The sequence below is a fragment of the Schistocerca piceifrons genome, chromosome 2, assembly GCF_021461385.2.
Source record: "Schistocerca piceifrons isolate TAMUIC-IGC-003096 chromosome 2, iqSchPice1.1, whole genome shotgun sequence".
Taxonomy (NCBI): Eukaryota; Metazoa; Arthropoda; class Insecta; order Orthoptera; family Acrididae; genus Schistocerca; species Schistocerca piceifrons.
This window is the reverse complement of record NC_060139.1, coordinates 464,773,617-464,799,979: the sequence shown is the minus strand read 5'-3', so window position 1 is coordinate 464,799,979 and position 26,363 is coordinate 464,773,617. Positions and strand designations below refer to the sequence as shown.

At 43.1% G+C, this 26,363-nt stretch overlaps 1 protein-coding gene across 1 annotated transcript in view; it reads left to right on the top strand.

The window, feature by feature from the left end:
• LOC124775487 (sialin-like) overlaps nucleotides 1-26,363 on the top strand; it is a 158,263-nt gene that overhangs the window by 23,165 nt on the left and 108,735 nt on the right. Inside the window, exons 2-3 of the mRNA XM_047250320.1 lie at nucleotides 21,774-21,997; nucleotides 25,861-26,094. Of these exons, the coding sequence (XP_047106276.1) occupies nucleotides 21,774-21,997; nucleotides 25,861-26,094 (458 nt within the window). The remainder of the gene's footprint in view (nucleotides 1-21,773; nucleotides 21,998-25,860; nucleotides 26,095-26,363) is intronic.

Here is a 26,363-nt window from a genome sequence, read left to right as displayed (position 1 = left end):
ATTTAAACAGTATACCGTTTCTGACCAAATAAAACTGTCTGATAGCTACATCTCTCGTGGCTTCCCATTTTTCTTTAACATCATTCCAAATGGAATCTTTATTTTGTTCTTCTGTTATGTCGAGTAATGAATTTGAGATAAAATTTTCGAAAGCTACTTTTTGTAGAGAAAGAAAGCTAAAATTAGTGTCCTGTAAAGTATCTGTGTTGTTAAAAGCTAAACGAATTGGGGCACAAGATAAAACATGAACAATGATGTTGTCTTTTCTTGGAATGTAAAAGATTGCGAGATTATTTTCTTACAAGGTCAGTGCCCAACGACATAATCTTTTATGGTTCAGCTTGGAGGACATTAAAAACTGCAAGGCTTTGTGGCCTGAATAAACTTTCGTAAGATAGAATAATCAACGAAAGGATAACGTTCTACGAGTCGGGGCGTGGAATGTCAGAAGCTTGAACGTGGTAGGGAAACTAGAAAATCTGAAAAGGGAAATGCAAAGGCTCAATCTAGATATAGTAGGGGTCAGTGAAGTGAAGTGGAAGGAAGACAAGGATTTCTGGTCAGATGAGTATCGGCTAATATCAACAGCACCAGAAAATGGTATAACAGGTGTAGGATTCGTTATGAATAGGAAGGTAGGGCAGAGGGTGTGTTACTGTGAACAGTTCAGTGACCGGGTTGTTCTAATCAGAATCGACAACAGACCAACACCGACAACGATAGTTCAGGTATACATGCCGACGTCGCAAGTTGAAGATGAACAGATAGAGAAAGAGTATGAGGATATTGAAAGGGTAATGCAGTATGTAAAGGGGGACGAAAATCTAATAGTCATGGACGACTGGAATGCAGTTGTAGGGGAAGGAGTAGAAGAAAAGGTTACAGGAGAATATGGGCTTGGGACAAGGAATGAAAGAGGAGGAAGACTAATTGAGTTCTGTAACAAGTTTGAGCTAGTAATAGCGAATACCCTGTTCAAGAATCACAAGAGGGGGAGGTATACTTGGAAAAGGCCGGGAGATACGGGAAGATTTCAATTAGATTACATCATGGTCAGACAGAGATTCCGAAACCAGGTACTGGATTGTAAGGCGTACCCAGGAGCAGATATAGACTCAGATCACAATATAGTAGTGATGAAGAGTAGGCTGAAGTTCAAGACATTAGTCAGGAAGAATCAATACGCAAAGAAGAGGGATACGGAAGTACTAAGGAATGACGAGATACATTTGAAGTTCTCTAACGCTATAGATACAACAATAAGGAATAGCGCAGTAGGCAGTACAGTTGAAGAGGAATGGACATCTCTAAAAAGGGCCATCACAGAAGTTGGGAAGGCAAACATAGGTACAAATAAGGTAGCTGCGAAGAAACTATGGGTAACAGAAGAAATACTTCAGTTGATTGATGAAAGGAGGAAGTACAAACATGTTCCGGGAAAATCAGGAATACAGAAATACAAGTCGCTGAGGAATGAAATAAATAGGAAGTGCAGGGAAGCTAAGACGAAATGGCTGCAGGAAAAATGTGAAGACATCGAAAAAGATATGATTGTCGGAAGGACAGACTCAGCATACAGGAAAGTCAAAACAACCTTTGGTGACATTAAAAGCAACGGTGGTAACATTAAGAGTGCAACGGGAATTCCACTGTTAAATGCAGAGGAGAGAGCAGATAGGTGGAAAGAATACATTGAAAGCCTCTATGAGCGTGAAGATTTGTCTGATGTGATACAAGGAGAAACAGGAGTCGATTTAGAAGAGATAGGGGATCCAGTTTTAGAATCGGAATTTAAAAGAGCTTTGGAGGACTTACGGTTAAATAAGGCAGAAGGGATAGATAACATTCCATCAGAATTTCTAAAATCATTGGGAAAAGTGGCAACAAAACGACTATTCACGTTGGTGTGTAGAATATATGAGTCTGGCGATATACCATCTGACTTTCGGAAAAGCATCATCCACACAATTCCGAAGACGGCAAGAGCTGACAAGTGCGGGAATTATCGCACAATCAGCTTAACAGCTCATGCATCGAAGCTGCTTACAAGAATAATATACAGAAGAATGGAAAAGAAAATTGAGAATGCGCTAGGTGACAATTAGTTTGGCTTTAGGAAAAGTAAAGGGACGAGAGAGGCAATTCTGCCGTTACGGCTAATAATGGGAGCAAGGCTAAAGAAAAATCAAGACACTTTCATAGGATTTGTCGACCTGGAAAAAGCGTTCGACAATATAAAATGGTGCAAGCTGTTCGAGATTCTGAAAAAAGTAGGGGTAAGCTATAGGGAGAGACGGGTCATATACAATATGTACAACAACCAAGAGGGAATAATAAGAGTGGACGATCAAGAACGAAGTGCTCGTATTAAGAAGGGTGTAAGACAAGGCTGTAGCCTTTCGCCCCTACTCTTCAATCTGTACATCGACGAAGCAATGATGGAAATAAAAGAAAGGTTCAGGAGTGGAATTAAAATACAAGGTGAAAGGATATCAATGATACCATTCGCTGATGACATTGCTATCCTGAGTGAAAGTGAAGAAGAATTAAATGATCTGCTGAACGGAATGAACAGTCTAATGAGTACACAGTATGGTTTGAGAGTAAATCGGAGAAAGACGAAGGTAATGAGAAGTAGTAGAAATGAGAACAGCGAGAAACTTAACATCAGGATTGATGGTCACGAAGTCAGTGAAATTAAGGAATTCTGCTACCTAGGCAGTAAAATGACCAATGACGGACGGAGCAAGGAGGACATCAAAAGCAGACTCGCTATGGCAAAAAAGGCATTTCTGGCCAAGAGAAGTCTACTAATATCAAATAGCGGCTTTAATTTGAGGAAGAAATTTCTGAAGATGTACGTCTGGAGTACAGCATTGTATGGTAGTGAAACATGGACTGTGGGAAAACCGGAACAGAAGAGAATCGAAGCATTTGAGATGTGGTGCTGTAGACGAATGTTGAAAAGTAGGTGGACTGATAAGGTAAGGAATGAGGAGGTCCTACGCAGAATCGGAGAGGAAAGGAATATGTGGAAAACACTGATAAGGAGAAGGGACAGGATGATAGGACATCTGCTAAGACATGAGGGAATGACTTCCATGGTACTAGAGAGAGCTGTAGAGGGCAAAAACTGTAGAGGAAGGCAGAGGCGGGCCGCATCAAACCAGTCAGTAGACTGATGACAAAAAAAAAAAAAAATTAAAAAAAATGCTTGCCAAGTAAAAAAAGAAGCACTCCGTCTTCAGGCCACAAGTGGCCCATCGGGACCATCTGACCGCCGTGTCATCCTCAGTTGAGAATGCGGATAGGAGGGGCGTGTGGTCAGCACACCGCTCTCCCGGTCTTTATGATGGTTTTCTTTGACCGGAGCCGCTACTATTCGGTCGAGTAGCTCCTCAATTCTTGCCAAGTAAACAGTACCTAAATTTCGTAAACACCCAGACAATGGTTAAGGAATCTAATTCTTTGATTGAGTTATTTGTTTCTGGTTTACTTGACGCTACTGGCAAATGAAGTACTCTTTTGGACAATGATTCCATTCTCAATGTGCTCTTGGAAAAGATGATCTCTAGTTCTATTTTGGAAGAATCTGTAGATAAGCAGAGATCTTTTGAGAGATCAAGATGACCTAAAATAGGTGTGGTGAGCAGTGCCTCTTTCAGTGTACTGAACTCTAATTGTGCTTGAGCATTTCAGTGTCCAAAGGTGTTTTTGCCTATCAAACAACATGATGTTGTAGTCAAAATTTTCAATTTAAAAAATCAATGCCAAAAATTTACTACCCCTAAAAAGCGTCTGACTTTTCTGTTAGTTGTAGGTAGTGGGACTGCTTCTAGTTTTTCAGGGTCAGGTGCAATACCATCTGGTGAAATGATATGGCCTAAAAATTTTACACTTGTCTTAATGAAATGTGATTTTTCTAAGTTTACCGTCAAACCAGAACCTTAAAAATGTCCAACAAATTTTCTAAGATTTTGTTATCTGTGACCAGCTTGGTTCTGCTATCAAAATATCATCAATGTATGTGGTGATGTCCCTTAGATGGTCTAGAAGAATAATGTTTAGTCCATGAATAAATGCTGCTGATGAAATGTTTAAACCAAAAGACAATTTACAGAACTGGTAACATGTTCCAAAGCATACAAAGGCTGTGTATTTCCTGCAGTCAGGATGTAACTCCATTTGCCAGAAACTGGAGTATAAATCTACAGAAGACAATACTTTTATGCCATAGAAATTTTGTAATAATTCATCAAGTGTATGGGGTCTGTCTGTTTCCAGAAGAATGATAGAACTGACCTGACATGAGTGCTGGACCAATCTAATTTAACCACCTCTTTTTTCAACAATGTGCAATCAACAGCTGGTTCAATAACACAGTTTTCTAGCATCGACTGTATCTCAGCCTACGCCTTTTCTCGGTAATGAACCGGTATCACATAAGGTTCTTACACAGAATTTCTTGAGCTTTCTATCCTGAAACTGGTATTGAAATCCGCTGATGGAGCCGCATTTATGTGTAGCCGCTACTACATATTCTTGTAAAATTTCGCCAAGTTCTTTACTGACTTGTTCATCACAATTATCTGTTTACTCGATCTTCCACTTGATTAGTGTACGTAAATTGATTACCCAGTCGTAACTGTCGTTGTTTATACAATGATAAGCTGTATTACTGTCAACAGAATCGGATGAGCATCATTGTATAGGAAACATAGGCGGATAATCTCTTCTTCTTGTGAACTTAACCAATCTTCAAATTTTAAAACGACATGTTGACCCAAAATTGTTAGATTAATTTCTGCATCATTAAAGTTCATTATCGATTTTTATTGATTAAAGGAACTGACACCTAAAATTATTTGAGTAGAGAGGAACGGCACAATGAGAAAGTTCATACAAAATTATATCCCTGATGAGTAGATTCCAGAAAGGTCTCCTGTTCAACATCAGCAGTTTTTCTCGAAATGGCACCTTCAATGTAATTTCCGCTAGGGTTAGTGTTGGGAAAAGTGTTGTTTTTGTGCATTTATAATATGCTGACTATCTGATAACTGATATAGCGTTACCTGAGTTCTTACGGTAAAATTATTATTAGCAATGCAAATGTTGATTACAGGCTGTGCAGTTCGTTTTGGTCCAACTTCGTTTTCCTGGAGCAGAATGCGCTAATATCGTCGAACAGTTATGGCAGCAGAGTCTTCTGTTTACTGTCTTTTGCCTTCTGTTGCCAGGACCTGAAGTCATCGTTTATTCTCTTTACCCTGTCGCTGACTGTCATTGGGTGTCGGTGATCTAACTTCGACTAACTCTACCTGCCGTTGTGGTGACGATCTCTCAGATTTCTACTATATAGACTTGGTTTGCTGACTGTTATTCTGATATTTCTTGTTGCCTGAAATTTCATGGTTATGTCAAGTGTTGTTTTGACCCGCCTGATTACACTGAATGAATGTTTGTCATTATTATTGTGGTTGTTACTATATTTATGACTGTTTCCAAAACGATGTTTATTTCTGGAATAATAATTCGAATCGTGGCTTCCGAAATTGCACCTGTTTTTGTAGTTGTTTTGGTGCCAGACCTGCATGTCTTAAGGGTGATGTCTGTGATCACGTCTGTGATTTTTTTTGCCATGAAATTAATTATATGATCTACCGTTGTTCCTGTTTTCATGTAGTGACTATGAGCAATCGTAATTATCAACCTTGTGATCAGCTGATTTTCCTGTTACAAATGGTTCAAATATTTTTCTAATTTGTCCTTACACCTGCTTGCCAAGACTATTTGACGTAAATGGGTAGGTATTTTCGTGAGGCAAATTCTAATTAACTCAGGTGGGCCGAGTAGATGGTACAGGTGTTGGTTTCGCCGTACCAAGTCCTCCAAATAGTGTACTGAACTCGAGAATTCTGATTGTTCAAAGTTGTTGAACATGATTATACTGTGTCTGATTCTACCCTGCTTTGATGTAGACCAGTATGAAGTTAAAAATGCCTTCTGATTGACAATCTCTTATAATCGATCGCATTCTGACTGATGATTCATTTTCTAGGTATCCTCACATAAATTCTAGCTTGTGTTCAAGGGCTAATCTGTTGGTAATGCATAGATAAATTGATCAAGCTGCGCCCCAGGATGGATTTCGTTAATGAAATTTCGGAAAACTTTGAACTCTCGTACAGTGAGGATGTGTTTATAATCGAAGGCTTGGCATGTGAAACTGTTCACGTTGGTAATCTCCCAAACGCCTTAAGTTACTATTGTTGTCTAGGTTTTCATAGCATGGACCTGTGTCTCCGAATAAACTCTTGTCTACGGTGTTGTTCAATTTTTCTTCAGTACGCGAAAGTTATGACTGTATTGTTGCAATGTCATTCTTTTGTAGTTTATTGATTTTTATCTGATTTTCCTTGAAATGTTGCAAACATTGGTATTCGACTGTGTTCGCGAAGTGCACAGGCACTGTGTCATCGGTTAGCAGACAGATTTGTCATTTCTGTGCGTAGTTAATCTATTTGTTCACAGATGTTACTTATTTGTTCTTTCTATACTTCTGATCGTAAATGTAAGGTTTTTAATTTTTTAGTAGTTTATATGACATCTTCTTGTAATAATGCGGTGTACTCTTTTTTCGTTGGGATCTCAGTAATTTTAGCCATATTTCTGCGCGGTCAGTTATTTGTGTGTTTTTAGTTTGTTCAATGTCGGTTTCTAAAACTTGTAATTGGTAAGTAATACTGTCAAACATTGGTTGAAAATCTTTCCTTATTTATTCCCTGAGTTGATACGTAGCTGGTTTATTCCCGGTATCAAATGGATACTGTTAAAATGTCTGCGCAACATATATAAATAATCCACGACACGTACGAAAAGAATCCGTCTGTACTATGGACATAGTGACATTCTAAATATACAGGGCGCTATACGGACAAACACACGACGTCCCGAGATCACGTGACCAGGCCGGCAATGTATGTTGACAACACAAAATCTGTTCTGCGCATGTGAATGCTCACTCCAGAGATATTTACTCTAAGGTTTGCACACCATAAATTGCCGACCTATCGCCTAGCGATTCTTGTTCAGTCTGACAATTATCGTTTCGGAATTTTGTTCTATTTTAGGTGAACTTGGCGTAATCAGATCACGTTCCGTGTCGGTTACTATATAGATGCGAAACAGTAACTGTTCGTTATTAAATGGGTTAAATGACATGCTTTCGCTGTGTTGCGTCAGGTTCTGTTGCTGTACGTCACTGCGCTAAGCGCGTCTGGCAGTCATTGTTGTAGCAAATTGAGATTGACAGCCGTTACCAAAAAATTGTAATACGGTTTATCGCTCAGAATAAATTTCTAAAAAATGCAGTAACTGAAAACGTGACGTAACTATTGCCTAACAGCAAAATCCAATAGTCAAATTTTTACACGTAAAGAAACTTTGTTGCACGTACCGAATATCTGTCACACGTAATGAATATTCGCTACACGGCAATAACATGAAAATATAGAAAATTTCACACGTAAAAATTACACAAAACATAGCTGTAGGGAAATAAACATGAAATTATAAGTAAATAAAACATGCGCTGAGCTTTGAGCTGTAGCAAAAAGGAGAAAAAAATTATCTGACTGCTTTCCAAAAGAGCCAGCGGGCAGACCGAAGCAGTGACAGACAACTGAAAGTTATTTGCACTGACCCGATCGTTCGTTCGTTCATGAGCATTAAAATGTTCCCTGCTTTCTACTCATATTTGAATGTACTGTCCTCTGTTATAAAAAGGTTGAACTGATATTACTACTGCAAACAGAGTGTCTCAGTGCACACATTTACATAAAGACAAAACTAACTGGTGTTCACTGTGCTGGAAATTAAATCAAAACTGTTACTAAAAAACCATTACCAAAATCAAACTTTGCGCTGCCCAGATAAACTGCAACACTGAAATTACGTAGCAACACTATGAAGCACACACTGCTCACTGACCCATTAAAAAACTGAATTACAAAAAAATGCTTAGAATTTGCGCAATATAAACGTGAGATGACAATCGAAAGAACCAACAAATTTACAGCAGAATCAGCAGTAACAGCACAGTATGAAGAAATCGTGCATTCTAAAATATGCTAAGTAAAATTAAACTACTGGGAGAAAGATTGGGATGATTTTTCCACAAAAAATTTCTTACTTGAAATGAAAATACTAGTCCATTCATTATAATGACACATTAAACTTATTTCACAAGAACATGAAACTCACAGAAAGCCAAAAACTTTACTTTCTTTAGAAAAGTCTTGCAAGGCAACGATTTAACGTTTATGCAAATTGAAATAAATTAAACTGAAATGACCCAAACGGAGGTGGGAACGTGGACTGTTCTGTTCCAAGAATTGGTAACATTTTCAGTACGCACCAACAAAAAAATTATTACCGTAAAAACATATCCATAATGGAAATCCATTTTTTCGGTTCCATAAATGATGCGTCTGCAAGTCCTTCCATCAGATTAATAATTCCAGCAAAATTCCTCCTCCAATAAGCATTACGCTAAAAGTTCTGCCAGCTTCCTCTATGCTTGTCGCTCTACAAATTAGCCAAAGATACACTAAGTTCAGAGATACTACTGTCACAGTCGTAAGTCGACTATTCTAAAGATGTCACACGCGACTGCTTCGCTTTCGTAACATGAAATTTCCACTTTCTCCGCTCGGGGACTGGGTGTTGTGTTGTCCTTATCATGATTTCATCCTCATCACCGGCGCGCAAGTCGCCCAATGTAGCGTAGACTCAAATAAGACTTGCACTTCGCGGCCGAGCTTCCCCGGATGGGGCCTCCCGGCCAACGATGCCATACGCTCATTTCATGTCCACTCATTCTGAAACTATCCGCAAATAAAAGTCTAGTCCACCAATATATGTCCACCTTTCACGCGCTACTCAACGGCTTTTCAATATCTAATGCCACATAGGACACCGCCTCTATGCTACGAGGGTAGGACAGGCCAGCATTTCATAACTTCTAATTGGAAACCCCATTCGCAACGTTGTATTCCACCGACATGTCGAACAGGGGACTACTCTACACGTCACCGTGGGTGTATAACGAACTACGACGTATCAGGCGGTGCACCGCGACCCGCGCTCAGGTACCATCCAGACGTAGAACAGACAGGGGTTCTAAACATTACAATACTTGCGCAGTGTTTATTGCCTGCACACCTATCTGTCATTTAAAGAACGGACGTGCAAGTGGACAATGAATTGCAACCACAGAAGAAAAACTTGAAATGACATTGATGTAAAGAAAATTCTGGAGAAATGTTGAGGCTGCTGTTGCCTTGTATGTCGGGCATTTTCCATACATAGCTCGCTATCGTTCCTTTTTTTACAAGGATGTGAACGCCTTTTTGTCTGATGGCAGCCTACAGACCGACAAAAGGAAACGAAGCAAACTTGTTACAGGAGAAGCTAATGAAATCACTACAACCCACAGATAAGCAACCAGCAATTACATCCTGATTCCGGTATGTTCGTTGGTAGTACTGTCACAGTCGCCACGCGGTTAAAGGCGCTTCAGTCTAGAACCGTGCGACTGCTACGGTCGCAGGTTCGAATCCTGCCTCGGGCATGGATGTGTGTGATGTCCTTAGGTTAGTTAGGTTTAAGTAGTTCTAAGTTCTAGGGGACTGATGACCTCAGATGTTAAGTCCCATAGTGCTCAGAGCTATTTGCACCATTTTGAACTGTCACAGTCCTGCATCGTCATAAGTATAATCCATACCAAGAGTCACTGCATCAAGAACTTCATGACGCCAGTCTCCATTGCCACAGGCGAAACGAAGAATATGCTTCAGGCACAACGTATGTAGATTTTGCCGTGGAATCGTATTCTGCATTAAAAAGGGGGGTTGTCCTTAAAGATTTCAAAGTTGACGACTCTACTCACACACAGGGTGGCGTCGCGGGTCGAGTGTGGTATCGTTGGAAGTCCCCCTCCGAGACAAACTAATTGAAATTATAACTTTTTTTTTATCCGATGTGTATTTCCCCCCCCCCTCCCCCACCCAGGGGCTCAGCATTCATTTGCTGAGTACGGGCTTGGCGACCCCGGGGTCCTGAGCTGGGAACTGGTCAGCGCCGCCAGTCTCCTGTCACCGTAACCCCCAGACATGCTTCAGCGACCACCACATGGCGCGGCGGTGGAATGTTGTGTGCTGCGGGGAATGGCAATCTTGGTTTGACCGCCTGGATTGCGAGGAAGGTAAACCTCTATAAAAAAACCCCAATCTTACGGTGTGCTGCGCGCCTATAAGATGCATGGCTGTTGGGGTGGAACAGTCGCAAGCGGGCAACCTCTGGGGCACCTGCCGCGCCCCAGTTGTATAAGGCTTACCTAGGCACGCGGGGCTCTGTCTAGGTGGACTTCTAGTTCCCTAGCTGCTCGTGGGACCGAGATGGAACCCTCGAACTTTTATTCTTCTCCTGCCAGCGGAAAGGGTGGACCGCTGGTAGGTTCTAACACCCAATCCAACAAGAGGGCTCGTGTAGCCAGTCCTCCTGATTCAGGTAGTAGTAACAGAACGCATGCTGCTTCGCAGAATGTGTTTTTCATAATTAAAAGAAAAGATGGGAGTTTTGAAAAAGTTTCGCCATTTTATATACAGAAGGGCTTAGAAGGTATTGCTGGCACATTAAAATCTGTAAAGCGCTTGCGAAATGGCACCTTGTTGGTTGAAACATCTAGCTTCCAGCAAGTCCAGAACCTTCAGAAGGCACAATTTCTTGGGGAGTTTGCGATAGAGACTGAATTTCACAACACCTTGAACTACAGCAAGGGTGTTGTGACTTGCAGAGATCTCGTTGACATTCCCCAAGACGAACTGAAGGCTGAATGGTCCCGGGAAGGAATTGTCGACGTGCAACACATTATGAAACGGGTGGATGGTGCTCTCATAAAGACTGACTCATTTATCCTTACATTTAACACCACCAAATTGCCAGAGCATGTGAAGGCAGGTTTCCTACGTCTCAGTGTACGGCCTTATTACCCCAACCCCATGCGGTGTTTTAAATGCCAGCACTTTGGACACACTACTCTCGGCTGTAGAGGGGAAGCCACTTGCGGGAATTGTGGTAAAGCCGCCCATGAGGGAGTTGGTTGCTCCTCTCCTCCCAAGTGTGTCAACTGCTCTGGGGATCACCCTGTGTGGAGTAGGGAATGCAGAGTTTTCCTTGAGGAACGGAAGGTCCAGGAACTAAAAACTGCAAAACGCATCCCGTATGGTGAGGCGAAGAAAATCTACAAGTCCATGCAGCCGCCCACGTTCGCTGCTTCCTTTTCTTCCGTTCTCAAACAACCAGTCTTGAAAACCGATGCCGCTACACAAACGGAGGTTGCTACTGTCAGCACTAGCACCTGCGCTTGTCAATGTACGTGTGCTGCTGCCGTTCCTGTGAAGCCTGCTGCTCCCCCCCCCCCCCCCCGGCCTTCTGACCAGGCCGTGGTAGCTGACATCATGGAACTTCCTGCCCATTCCCGGGTCCAGTCTTGTGCACTGCCCAGCACTGCTACACCCCCTACTGCTTCTGAGGTTTTGGCTCCAATGCCACCTCAGGCCAGAACATCGAAGCCAAAGACAAAGGTGAAGACTCGCCCACTAAAGGAGACTGCAGTTATACAGTCTCCTGATGTGGATGTCATTCTCTCTGACGTCTCTCTCGACTCCTCTTCTGAGGCGATGGAGGTTGATGTCAGACTGGGGCAATCATCTCGCCCCAAAACAGCCTCCACCTGTTGTGGGCTCTCCTCCCCAACAGAAAATGAGAATGAAGATACTCCCACCCTGATAGATGGCTCCCATTATACAGTGGAACATGAATGGATTCCGGGCACATGTGGAGGAACTGAACCTCCTAGCACGGCAACGCCCCCTGTGCTTGTGTTTACAGGAAACGCATTTAAAACCATCTGATGCTCCTGTACTAAGGGGCTATACGTCATATCGCAAAGATGACCTGACTGGAGAATGGGTCAAAGGCGGAGTCGCTGTGTTTGTCAATAATGACCACTACTCCTCTGCCCTCCCCCTGGATACTGACCTGCAAGCAGTTGCAGTTGAAATTCATTCACCTCGGAGGCTTACCGTTTGCTCCCTTTATTTACCCCCTCTGGATGCAATGACCTTAGACGCTCTCACAGATCTTATCGACCAACTCCCCCGCCCATTTCTTCTCCTGGGAGACTTCAATGCCCATCATGTCCTGTGGGGCTCCACTTCTCTTTGCGCTCGAGGTCGAATTTTGGAGAGCCTCCTAACATCTCAAGTGTTGTGCATCCTCAACACAGGTACTCCGGCTCATTTCTCTACTGCTACAGGGTCATTCTCAGCCATTGACCTATCTTTCTGCTCTCCAACCCTCACCGACTCTGTTCACTGGGAGGTCATTGACGACCTTCATTCCGGCGATCACTTCCCTATCCGCATTCATCTCCTGGATGGTGTATTGCTGGAGCCGCGGCCACCATCGTGGATGATTGGCAGGGCTAACTGGCCACTGTTCACTCGGTTGGCTGTCTTTAACCGCCACAATAACGTACAGGAATGGGTGGATCACATCACGCTTGTGGTCCATCATGCTGCTGACCTGTCCATACCACAGTCTTCTGGCCCTCCTAAGCGGCGCCTTGTGCCTTGGTGGACGGAAGAGTGCCGTTCAGCCATCCGGGACAGGCCTTGCGGCTCTTTGCCGATTTAAATGCCGCCCAACAGCGGTCAATCTTACCGCCTTTCGAATCGCGAGAGCCAGGGCACGCCGTGTCATTAAAGAGAGCAAGAAAAGGTCATGGCAGGAGTTCCTGGACTCCATCAACCGTTCCACTTGTTCCACAAGAGTATGGGAAGCCATCCGGAGGATTTCTGGTAAACATAGCCGTTTACCAATAGCTGCTGTCCTGAACCAGGGATGCCTCCAAACGACACCCAGAGCCATTGCTCAGACGCTGGCAGAGCATTTTGCACAAAGTACTGCCACTGCAAATCAGGATCCAGCGTTTCGTCGCTACCGTGCGACTGTCGAAAGAGCGACCTTGGACTTTCGGTCGAACAGTTCTGAGGCCTACAATTCCCCTTTCTCCATGTGGGAACTTGAATCGGCACTTACTGAGACTTCTGACACTGCACCAGGTTACGACCGCATCCGGTACTCCATGCTTCGACATCTGCCAGCGGCGTCAAAGGAAATCCTCCTCGAATGTTTTAATCTCATATGGCAGACAGGAGTGTTCCCCACCTCGTGGAGGGAGGCAATTCTCATCCCTCTCCTCAAACCAGGGAAGGACCGTACATGTCCCGGTAGTTATCGTAGTACCGCCTTGACAAGCTGTGTCGGAAAGACCCTGGAACGGATGGTTAACCGGCGTCTGGTCTGGCTGTTAGAGACCAGACAGCTCCTTAGCCGCTTTCAGTGTGGATTCCGAAAATTTCGGTCCACGGTCGACAACCTGACCCTCCTAGAGGCGGCTGTTCAGCAGGCTTTTCTCCGTCAGCTTCACTGTATCGGTATCTTCCTTGATATCAGTAAGGCATATGATACTACTTGGAGACACTGTACTCTTGCACAAATGCATTAATTGGGCTTTCGTGGCCGCCTCCCCATTTTCATTCGGTCTTTCCTGTCTCAGCGGTTTTTTCGGAACCGCGTTGGTAACACACTGTCCGATCGCTTTGAGCAAGAGAACGGTGTCCCCCAGGGCAGTGTTTTAAGCGTTACCCTCTTTGCTATAGCCATCAACAGTATAACGTCTACAGTGAGGAGTCCAGTACAGTGCTCCTTATTTGTGGACGACTTTACTGTTTTCTGTTCCTCCTCCAGTGTTGCAACCGTGAGCCGTCAGTTGCAGCTAACAGTGCGGCGGTTAGAGGAGTGGGCTGCAAAGACGGGTTTTCGGTTTTTTGCCGAAAAGTGTGTTTGTGTTCATTTTAATTGTTCTCGTCATCTTTTTACTTTGCCTGCCTTGCATATGGGGGATACTGTCCTACGTTTTAGAGACATAGTGCGGTTTCTGGGCCTAATTTTTGACTCCAGGTTGTCATGGCGGCCACACCTACGTGACTTGAAAGCCAGAACGCTGAAGGCACTGAACATCCTCAAGTGCCTCAGCCACAGGTCTTGGGGCGCGGACAGGGCGCGTCTCCTACAGTTTTATGGAGCTTTTGTGCGTTCACGGCTGGACTATGGGTGCACAGTATATGGGTCAGCGAGGCCATCTTATTTGCGGATCCTTGACGCTGTTCACCATGCTGGGATCCGACTGGCCACGGGTGCTTATCGGACCAGTCCCGTACCCAGCCTCTGTGCTGAGTCTGGCGAACCGCCACTTACCATCCGGCGGCAGCTCCTGCTGGTGCGCCAGGCTTGTAAGTTTCTTGCAGCTCCCAGATCGCCTGCTCACCATCTTGTTGCCCATCCACCTCTGGACTGCCTTTTTTCCCGCCGTCCCCGGGCTACGTTGCCGTTTGGGATCCGTGTGCAACGTGTACTAGAGTCCCTCGGTGTGGAGTCTGTACAACCCCAAATCCAAGGTTTTAACCGCCTGCCACCCTGGTTACTGAAGAAGCCCGGAGTGATTTTAGATTTATTGCAGTACAAGAGAGATTGCACTCCTGCCACCGTTTTTAATGCAGCATTTTCTGCCATTTCATCTGAGCACCACGACTATGTAGCTGTTTTTACGGATGGGTCGAAACAAGGGGATTCTGTTGGTTGCTCAGTTGTTTTTCCATATCGTGTCCTCAAGGTCCGACTGCCTCAAACTTTTACTGTCTTTGATGCAGAATTGCTTGCGATCTTGCGGGCACTGGAGCACATGAGACATTCTTCCTCTCCTAAATTTCTTGTCTGTTGCGATTCACTCAGTGCTCTTCACTCATTGCAACGTTTGTATCCGGCAGACAAAATTGTCCAGACCATCCAGGATGCCCTCCTTCGACTACAGCGACTGGGGAAGGTTGTAGCTTTCTGCTGGGTTCCGGGGCATGTTGGCATTGCTGGGAATGAAAGGGCAGATCTCGCAGCCAAGGAGGCGTGTCTCGCCCCACAAGTATCTCAGTGTGCTATCCCCTTGCACGCACTCACCTCGCTGTTGAGCTCACGGGTCATGCGTCGGTGGGAGGATGAGTGGCTGGAAGTGACTGACAATAAGCTCCGTATAGTCAAGCCCACAACGCGTGTGTGGTGTACTTCCTTTCAGCCTCATCGACGGGACGAGGTTCTCCTCACTCGGCTTCGAATAGGCCACAGCCCTATGACGCACGGCTTCCTGCTCCGGCGAGAGGACCCTCCAATTTGTGGTGCTTGCGGCGTCCAGGTCACTGTGCGCCACGTTTTATTGGATTGCGTTTTATTTTCTGACCAGCGGGTCGCGGCTGACTTGCCAGCGGACCTGCCATCTCTTTTAGGCAACACTCGGACGAATGTGGTTAAAGTTTTAAAGTTCTGTACCCTGTCAAATGTTTTTACAAAGATTTTAGGGAGAGGATTTTAATTTGCTCACTGTGTGACAAGCTCGCCCATATTTTATGTAAGTGGCCAGCCAATAACAATTTCCTGTGACATTCTTGTTGCTGTGTTTCCCCTTTCCTTAGGTTTTACTTTCTTAGGTAGCATTTTCCTTCTTTTCCTGCTTTGTTTGAGTGTGTGCTTTAGTTTTCTTAGGTCTGTCCACATTCGTTCCTTTTAATGTGTGTCAGGGCGCTGATGACCTCGATGTTGAGCGCCCATAAGCCCCAACACACCACCACACACCACCACCACTGTATTTTTCACGACATATCAGTGTCTTCAGTTAAAATGAACACCCCTGTATACCTCCACAGCGAGCGCTGCCACCTGCTGTACACGTGAGTGGCTATTGCACGTTTACGCTGAACATAGGTGATGGTCATATTAATGTGACTGTACCGTGGATATCCAACGACATAACATTTTTTAGCTGTTAATAGCCATGGTTTTAAATTTACGGTTTCCCTTTCGTTCACCACTCAGTACCACATTCCATAATAAGAAAGTACAATGATATATTTGTAGTTTGTTTTAACAATACGCCATACACACAAACAGTAAGTACTGTGCACAGTAATCACCGTACATTCACATTAATTACACAGTGATTAAATATTAATACGTTGAATAACATTTTACGATGGGAAATGGCATTACTATATTTTCGATTTAATGTTCACGATACCCACTAAACATTCCGTGCTATCTACAATAAAAAGTACATCCGTACAGTATTTACACGGCTTGGTGACCTGCCATCATAGTTCCGAGTGGTAGTTGCGTATGAGAAAAGGAAGTAACGCGTATGATCATTAGTTTCTTGTCCACGGTACACGACGAAAATCATAAAAACGTACCATCGATCAAACGATTATTTATCATCTGCCATGAACACAGTATGATTGTACTCAAGCACACAACAATCACCTTCTGTCTCCGCTCCAGACTACTTGTTGGTGTTTTTCTCTGTCGACCTATCGGTATGTTTCTTCAACTCAACACATCCCTCTCAGCATTACATTTCCAAAATTCCGTGTACATCGATTTAAAATTTTATTCAAAATTAGTATTTCACAGTCTTCTGTTAACGGAAAATAATTTTGGATAACATGTTAATATACGCGGGAACACACAGCACCAGAAAAAATAAAAATAACAGTTTCGTTAATAGCAAAATTATGACGTAAACGGAAACAAAATTACACAAAGAAATAAAGTTACAAAACTCATCTTAAAATAAATCTTCCATTGTACCTAGAACAGTAAGCAGAAAACAAGGGGAAAAGGAAGAACAGGAAAAATGAAAAACTCTATATCGTACTGTGGTATGTGTTATGGACAGTCAACAAACACCAGACTGGTTATTAAAAATCCATAATCTTTGCAACAATTTCAGTGGGAAAAGATAACCTAAAACTCTGCAAATAATGGATAGAGTTGTTGCCGTAAACTCTGTCGCAACACATGAACTAAATGTAAACGGAAAAGCACTATAAATCTAGGACAGCAGTCACTGTGAACAACGCCAGTGTCATTCCTTGACGAACGCTGATGGCTACAATACCTCACTCGACTCGAAAGCGAGGTCAGCGTCGTTAACGTCGTTATAGAGAGATCACTGGACATCTTAGGCAAAAGTTCGGAAAAGGCAACGTCCATAGCATGACGGAGGAAACATCTCGGTGGTCGTCTGAAGCAATTTACGGGAACAGAGTAAAGCATACATCAGTACGACCAGACTGGGATATGTTCCCCGTTATTTGTAATGATACGAATGTATCGTGTGGTAACAAGACAGTGTTATTTATTTGTGGATATAGTTTTATGTTAGTCAACAATGTGAGCGAGAGAGATAGCAGAAACAGTATGGTGCACGTTTAGCGACTCGTGGCCTATGAATTGCGTACCGGGGCGGTTTCCTTCTTGGGATAGGAAGTAGGAGCGAGCCCGTTACAAACTCGGCGGAGAAGAGAATGGTCGCCTAGCCTTGTGTAAAATCAACCTGACCAGGAAACTTTCAGACACAAATTCATCTGTCACTCCTGAGGAAGAAGCTTGTTACAATACCAGATGGTTTGACAGCACGGAAGAAGCTGCTACAGGTTATGCTCTGAAGCTAACTGCCAAAAAAAGGCCTAAGCTTTTGGTGTTGGAACAAGAGGGAGCTTATATCGACGGTCAGTGTTAAAGGGGAGACGTGTCATACAGAGACTGGACAAAAATATGGAAATACCAAAAATTCGTTGCCACGGCTAATAGGATGTAGGGAAACAGCTAGCAAAGCATCATCCAATCACCTCGGAATGGATAAATACAGGTCATGTATGGTCCTCAAGGCAATCTTACACATGATATGAAGATAGTAACTGATCTCGAAAGAACAGTTACCATTGATGACCGTGCAGTTTCTCTAGAATAAATGATAATTAATTGAAACCCTCAGCTGCCAACAGGTGTTGTTGAGATACCTTGATGGGGACAGCTGAAAATGTGTGCCCCGACCGGGACTCAAACCCGGGATCTCCTGCTTACATGGCAGACGCTCTATCCATCACAGCCACCGAGGACACAGATTAACGCATGAATGTATGAACGTATGTAGATTGTGGACTTTTGGGAATGTGGGTCTGACAGGAAGCGTGCAAGGGATAAGTCCCTGCAGTCGCGTTATTCATCTGTGTCCTCGGTGGCTGAGATGGATACAGCGTCTGCCATGTCAGCAGGAGATCCCGGGTTAGAGTCTCGGTCGGGGCACGCATTTTCAGCTGTCCCCATCAAGGCATGTCAACAACACCTGTCGGCAGCTGAGGGTTTCAATTAATTATCACTTAGCAGTCTTATACCGTTATCCCTTCAAAAAATTGGAGATTTCAGATAACAGGATGGAGGTGGATAACGATCACATATTCTTCTCTCAGAGACAGACCACAAAGGATCAATGGTACTGTGATCTGGTGATCGCGGTGACGAGGGGAGAAGTGACAATTCATCCTCGTTCTCACAAAATCAGTCCTGGACGATGAACGGGGGCACGGTCTTCTTCAAACATAGCATCACCATTGAGGGTCAAACATTTTACCATGGGAGGGACCTGATCATTCAAAACGGCCACATACTCCTTGACAGTAATGCGACTTCGCAGAGTAATCATGGGGCCCATGAAATATCACTATATGGCTACCCTTATCATCAGCCAGAAGTTGTAAACAGTCTGAATCACGAGTCATCTGACCAAATGACGTTCTTCTATTGCTCCATAGTCCAGGTTTTATGGCTTTGGCCTCACATTTTCTGGTTGCGGGTATTTGCATCACCGATTAGTGGTTTTGAGGTTACAGCTCGCTCTGCAGTCGCCTGCTTATCGAGATCCTTCGAGTTGGTAGGGTGCTAACAGGGTTCACGAGTGCGTCATTCAGTTCTGCAGCGATTTTTGCGGTTGTCGTCCTCTTAGTTTTTTAACAAACCTGGGAAATGAACGTCTGTCACAGTCACTCAATGCACACTTTAGTTCGCGTTGTGACTTAGTGGAAGGTCTTCTTCCGCTTTTCCTGTATGCGGTATGAATCTTCTATACGGTGCCTCTTGAAACATCAAGCCGCCGTACGAAGAGCAACAACTTGCCCACATTGGAATTCACTTGGCTCCGAATAATGCTCCCATAGCACCACAGACACTGCTCTGTCGATGACTGTCACTTACAATCGCACAGGTGCCGTTCAAGTTCATTTACAACAGTTCAACCTGAAGGAGTGGCTAGCGTCTGAATTTATGTTCAAGTGCGCATTTCTGCCGGTGCTTTCATATTTTGGTCCAGTCCCTGCACATCCTTCTCCGAAAAGGATGAGCCTCTGCTTCCGACGCCTTTTCCGCTGTTCACGCACGATGACGTAATTGTCACCGTAGCACACCATGTGTCAGCATCCAGGTACACTCCCCGCGCGTAGCAAGAATCTGACACAGTTGTTTCTTTTATTTCTCCCAAGCTCGACGACATGTGGTGCGCTCCTCTCATCACAGCTTGTGCTCTGAAAGCTGTAGTGTGTTAAGTTACGTAGCGTTCACGTACTTCGTTCCATGGAAAATATTTTAAAAAATGTTGACTATGTACAGCGACGTGTTCACCATTACATTTTTATGTTCTTTTGTTTTTAGTCTCATCTCCTTCAGAGAACAAAGAGGCGCTAGCGTATTAAGACTTCTTGTTAGAAATACGCATGAAAGTTGTAATGCAATTGTTGATTATCGCGTTGCCTAGACAATTAGCGATTATGCATAATAGAGGGCTCACCTCGACACACTGGATATTTGCGCTATCAGTCAAAATGAAATTATTTGATTTTAACATTAAAAGTTTGTAAGTATTTTCAGTTAAGAGTAGATGAATTGTTTTCATTTGCTTTCCATCAGAATTAATACTATTCTTTAAATGCACTTATTACTCACGTCAGATAAAACCATATTCCGTCGATGTATTTCAGCGTTCAAAGGTACTGGTAGCACTGGTATTATTGTGACGATATTCACCATTAAAGTCATTTCCCTCTTCAAAGTCATCAATCGTCGTATCAAATAATAAAACGCAATAATGACAATGTTTCTCATAGATAGTTTCTTTGGCTGGCTCTGTGCACAATGGGACTTAACAGCTATGGTCATCAGTCCTCTAGAACTTAGAACTACTTAAACCTAACTAACCTATGGACATCACACAACACCCAGTCATCACGAGGCAGAGAAAGATATTTTCTTTCAGAAATATTGACAACTCCCGTAATATTTTATCGTCACGGATACTTCAAGTTGATTTATTTATCACCACAGTGTACAAACAATGCCACGTATTTAAGAATAACTAACGTGGATACGTAAATGTGTACTGTATGGAGACGAAATATAAAACGATAACAGCATTAAAATGAACATAGCATTTGTTCGAATTTATTTTATTATCACTTATAGAAGTCACAGAAGATGTGACGTGGCTTCGGGCTTTTACCTGCGGCAGATGGCCGTCACCAGGTGAAGATTTAATCCGATGACGTGAAATTCTCGTGCCAAGCGAAGAACAACCGTCGGCTCAAACACGATGTCTGCGTCGCTCGTTTGTTAGAAGATCAAACTGGTCTACTAAAGGGACTAATTTGACTGTGCTTGTCTGCTCTCTTCTGGAACATCACTGCTCTGTACGGGATCCGCATCAGAAAGTGTTGACGGAGGACATCAAGAAATTTCAGAAAGGGCAGTTTGTTTTTATTACTGGAAAATAGAGGAGATAGTATCACATATATAAAACGTAAGTTGGGGTAGCAATCGTTAGAACAAAGACTTTTTCGTTATGGCAGGATCTTTTCACGAAATTTCAATCACTAACTTACTCCGAATGTGAAAATATTTTGATTGTGCCCACCTACATAGAAATAAATAGCGTAAAAAACAAGAGAAATCAGAGTTCACGCGGAAAGATTTAAGTGTTCGTTTTTTCGCGAGCGCTCGTGGAGAATGGAACGGTAGAGAAGTAGCTTGAAGGTGGTTCGATGAACTCTCTACCAGGTATTTCATTGTGAGTTACAGCCGAAAAAATCCACATTGGTTCAACCTAAATCCTGTGTCAATACAAATTCATTGAGAATGTGTATGATTCTTGAACGCTTCTTATGTTCTTAAATTCTTTAGTATGAACAACCAAAATAATTGCTTGTTGCACCCCATCTTACATATCTGGAATTAACTCACGGTCTCAGGACCGCTGTTCATCCTGCAAGAAGGATCGAACCAATGCCTTTTCATCAAAGAGCATTTAGTGAGTACTATTGCGATTAATGTGAGCGGTTACGCTTTCAGAGGGATCATCGAGTAACATTAATCTGTCAGCCGCATTACATTCATTTATTTAAACTAGCCACATAGGCACATTTAGTCGGAGTACACAACGAGCCATTAGGTACCCCACTACCGTCGGATCCAGGCCAAACACCTCAGACGGTATTATTCATTAATAGCTTTAAAAACTGACGCTACCATCTAGAATTTTACTCGTTTACCACAGAAGCGACAAACTATCATGTATTTGATCATTTTTATAAAACCTGCAAAATCGTTTATGATAAAGTTCATCCGTCTTGTTATTCAGCATAATTGATTACTCATACTTCTGTTTTAGACCCACTACCCTATATACTGAACTGAACTGTATTCATCTTTGTTTTCAGAAATTTTCCAATGTGTCCCTGCAAGATATATTCTTGCCATAATGGGATTCTGCGCCATTTCTCTCCAGTTCACCATGAAAGCCAATCTTTCAGTAGCCATTGTTGCAATGGTGAAAACGGACGAAAATGCCAATGAAGAGAAGCTTTTGGTAATGAAAAGTAACTTCACTGCTCCGGAAGGAACATGTCCAGGAGGTGGGGATACGGAAGACTCACAAAGTCAAGTAGGTAACACGTTAAGACTATGTTGGTACGTTTTATATTAGCTTACTGTCGATGTTTTTGCTCTGGTATTAATTCGCCAGGAAAAGTTTTACTCTGACGAAATGATTCTTATGGAGTAATCATGTTTTAGCTTAAAACTGTCTTTTGTAGTTGATGGTTGAAAGGTAAACATGTTTTAAAAAAGCTGGAAAATCCAAACCAAGACGTTCCTGCAGCTCTTCAATAAGTGGTGCCCTGAGTCGCAAAACCAGCTCTACCTCGACTTTTACGCTCTCCAATTATTTCTTATTGTTCGATTCAGTTTCCTTTTTTCCTAATGGAAACGCATAAATTGACCTGCTTCTCCTGTTCACAAAAGGTTCTCGTAATGACACAGCTGTTTGTATCGAGTACTTGCTACATTCCTGCGATAGCGTCATTTCAGCGTTATCAGATATTGATACTCTTACCCAAAATTAAACCTTGTGTAGACGCTGTGTCTAAAAAAAGTGAAATTATTTAGCCGTTTTATGTGTAAAATACTGGATTTAATTTAATAAATGAAAGTCTGTGTCTTCACGTCGCACATTAAATTATACACTGAGAGTTTTCTTAAGTATCAAGTGTAATAACTCTACGTAACTGAAACTTGACTTCGTACACTTAATAATAACATTTGGGCTGCCAGTTTTTACTGAGTGTCGTGATATCTTTCCTATACGGGAAATAATGCAACTTTGATAACATTGATAACGATATTTGTTTATACCAGAGGATATCTTATTGCAAACGGAATGCCATGGCCGGCCGAAGTGGCCGTGCGGTTAAAGGCGCTGCAGTCTGGAACCGCAAGACCGCTACGGTCGCAGGTTCGAATCCTGCCTCGGGCATGGATGTTTGTGATGTCCTTAGGTTAGTTAGGTTTAACTAGTTCTAAGTTCTAGGGGACTAATGACCTCAGCAGTTGAGTCCCATAGTGCTCAGAGCCATTTGGAATGCCATGAGATATCAGATATCAGAAGTATCCCTCGAAATCACAGCGTTTCACATTGTCCTTTAATGATCTGTTGTTGGCTACGTAGTCGAAAAGTCTCCAGAAGAAAGAAACACACTTCCACTTGTTACATCACTTTAGTATTTGAAGTTTTCATTGCTTTGTCTACAGAAGAAACGTCCACAAGGCAGTTTATGTGTCCAGTTACCTATTACCATTTCTAGACTCCAACATAGGGGCCTCCATTATATGCGCTCTTTAACGACAAACTTCAGCAACTTCAACTGCTGTTTATATAGATCTGCAAGATCTTCAGGCTGCTGTCAGTCCGAGTAAACTTTTCTGTGTTGCTGGACTACTTCATTTTCATATTTTTCGCCATTTGAATTCCATATGACGGAGATTTCAGCAATTGCGTTGGAACACTGAGTTTGCTGAGAAGGAGCAGAAAATCAAAATCATGCTGCTAAATGACATATAATAGTGGGTCAAGTAAACAGCGTGAGAAAGCGGTGGAGGGGGAGGATGAATATCTTCCAGGTGGAAAGAGGTCTTCTACATAATCCAAAATTTCTGTGAACCCTCATGTATGAAAAACTGTAACATTTGAAACAAGACTTTTTAATGGAAAATACGATAATTCCTACCAATGTTGTATTGGCCTTGATTTATAAAACGTGCTGTCACATAAAAGAGAGCTACTCTCTGCTCTTTCGGTACAATTAACCCTCGACTACACTGTTCACATAATGACTTCAGGAAACAAACTAAAAATCATTTGCATCCCAACTGTGGTGTGTAGTTGTAGTGTTGTCAGTGACTTTGAGAAAGCTGTTGATTGCTGGAACTCTAACTAAAATAGAGTTGTTTTGAAGATCTCCAAATAATAATAATAATAATAATAATAATATAACGAGTGGTCTTGTTTTTGAGAATAGTGTCTCTTAAAATGTGAACCTCAAATACGCTAAATTTATGATATGTGTTAATGGAAGCTTTTAACACACTACTGGTCATTAAAATTGCTACACCACGAAGGTGACGTGCTACAGACGCTAAATTTAACCGACAGGAAGAAGATGCTGCGATATGCAAATGATTAGCTTTTCAGAGCATTCAAACAAGGTTGGCGTCGGTGGCGACAACTACAACGTACTGACATGAGGAAAGTTTCCAACCGATTTCTCATACACAACCAGCAGTTGACCGGCGTTGCCTGGTGAAACGTTGTTGTGTTACGACCCGTGGCTCTACCCTTCATTCGATCCCTGCGAAACCCTACATTTCAGAAGGATAATGCACGACCGTATGTTGCAGGTCCTGTATCGGCCTTTCTGAATACAGAAAATGTTCGACCGCTGCCCTGGCCAGCACATTCTCCAGATCTCTCACCAATTGAAAACGTCTGGTCAATGGTGGCCGAGAAATTTGGTCATCACAATACGCCAGTCAGTACTCTTGATGAACTGTGGTATCGTGCTGAAGCTGCATGGGCAGCTGTACCTGTACACGCTGTTTGACTCAATGCCCAGGCGTATCGATGCCGTTATTGCGGCCAGCGGTGGTTGTTCTGGGTACTGATTTCTCAGGATCTGTGCACCCAAATTGCGTGAAAATGTAATCACATGTCAGTTCTAGTATAATATATTTGTCCAATGAATCCCCTTTTATCATCTGCATTTCTTCTTGGTGTAGCAATTTTAATGGCCAGTAGTGCAAGTTCTCAGTGACCTGGCTAAGTCTAGCACTTGGTTTCGCAGAACTTGTGACCTAATTTCTCCTGAAGCTGCTGACCAACACACCTCCCATGACTGCTACCTAGAAGCAGAATTCACCTTTTCCTACTGCGATTTTATCCCGACCTGTCTTTTTCCTTTACGCTAATATTCTGCTTCAACCTAGATTCAACTACATCTTGATGAGGCCTTCCCTCTACTACTTCAGATAGCAAGCCAAACTGATTTACTAGCTGAATTTCTAAAGTTTTTCAACACTTTCCCTTTTTCGTCCTTTGCTTGCTACCTTTTCCTAGCACCCCGTCTCCTTTTCTCCCCGTAGCCTACGTAATTAAAAATTCACGTTTTCTAATTCAGCCTTAAGGGCACAAATTTTTGCCTCCCGTTCAGCGATTTTTCTATCCTTTCTATACAGTCCACGTTGCCATGGAAGAACCTCATTAACTACCCCCGTTTCCTCGCCGCTACATTCAACCCAATGAAACCATAACCTACAATTTTCACAGAACACTCCCTCCTTCAGATTGCTGCGGCAACCACCACATTTGTCACACATGGTTTGATAGAAAAATTTATGCAAAAATTTACACAAAATTTATACGAAAGCAGAGAATAACTTGGCACAAGTGCACTGAAGTTTCGTAGTACGTACTAACACGTAACTAAACGCTAATGTCAACAAACTTTTAAACTTACTTTCGAAAGTTTTAATTGCTTACCTAAACTCTATATGAAAGACACGATTTAACTTACTTTGAACCGCTAAGTCTTGTCAAAAAAATAAAGATCTACACTTGCTCGAAATTTACGCCTAAAATGTAAATGAAACTAACGATTATTGGCCTTTACGAAATACTTTCTTTTCGATCTAAATGCGCACAGAAAAGCGAAACCCTCAATAGGTAGCCTAGCGAAGAAGTAAATGCACTAGTCTAAAATGTAATATTAACTAAATTAGTTCGATACTAATCACTCAACTGAAGAGAGCTTCGTGGACGTGCGTCTGCCAGAGATATTAGACCCACTGCACTGCCACATGTCATTAACTTCGCTGTCATACGATAATTACAGCCGACAGTAGCTGCTCTTTGATTACAACTACCCTGCACTTTGAGGATTTCCTTTGGAGCTGCCTCTGTTTGCTGTGACGCAGGAGGGCGAGTTCGCGTGGGACGAGACGATGCAGGGCTACGTGCTGTCGTCGTACTACTACGGCTACGTGGCGATGCAGCTGCCGGGCGGCTACCTGGCGGAGCGGTACGGCGGCCGCTACGTGTGCGGGCCCGGCGTCTTCCTCAGCGGCGCGCTCACGCTGCTCAGCCCGCTGGCCGCGCGCGCGGACGTCTACCTCTTCATGGCCGTCAGGGTGCTCGCCGGCGCCGCCTCGGTCAGCACACTCCTCTCCTCTCACCCTATAAGTCACGCAAAACGCGAGCACACCGGACGGCAAATTATTCACTCCCAGGAGACATCACTTTAGTACCGTGTCTCTCACATCTAGCCCTGAAAACAGCCTCAATAAGTTTCTCCACAACTTTCTCCAGGTATGCTTCCCTTGCCTGACAAAAAACTTAAAGGAGAAAACTAAAGGGCAGGAGCAAACGAAATGTAACTTCAACAGTTGAGAGGGTATGTGTTGTTATTTTTGTGATTACA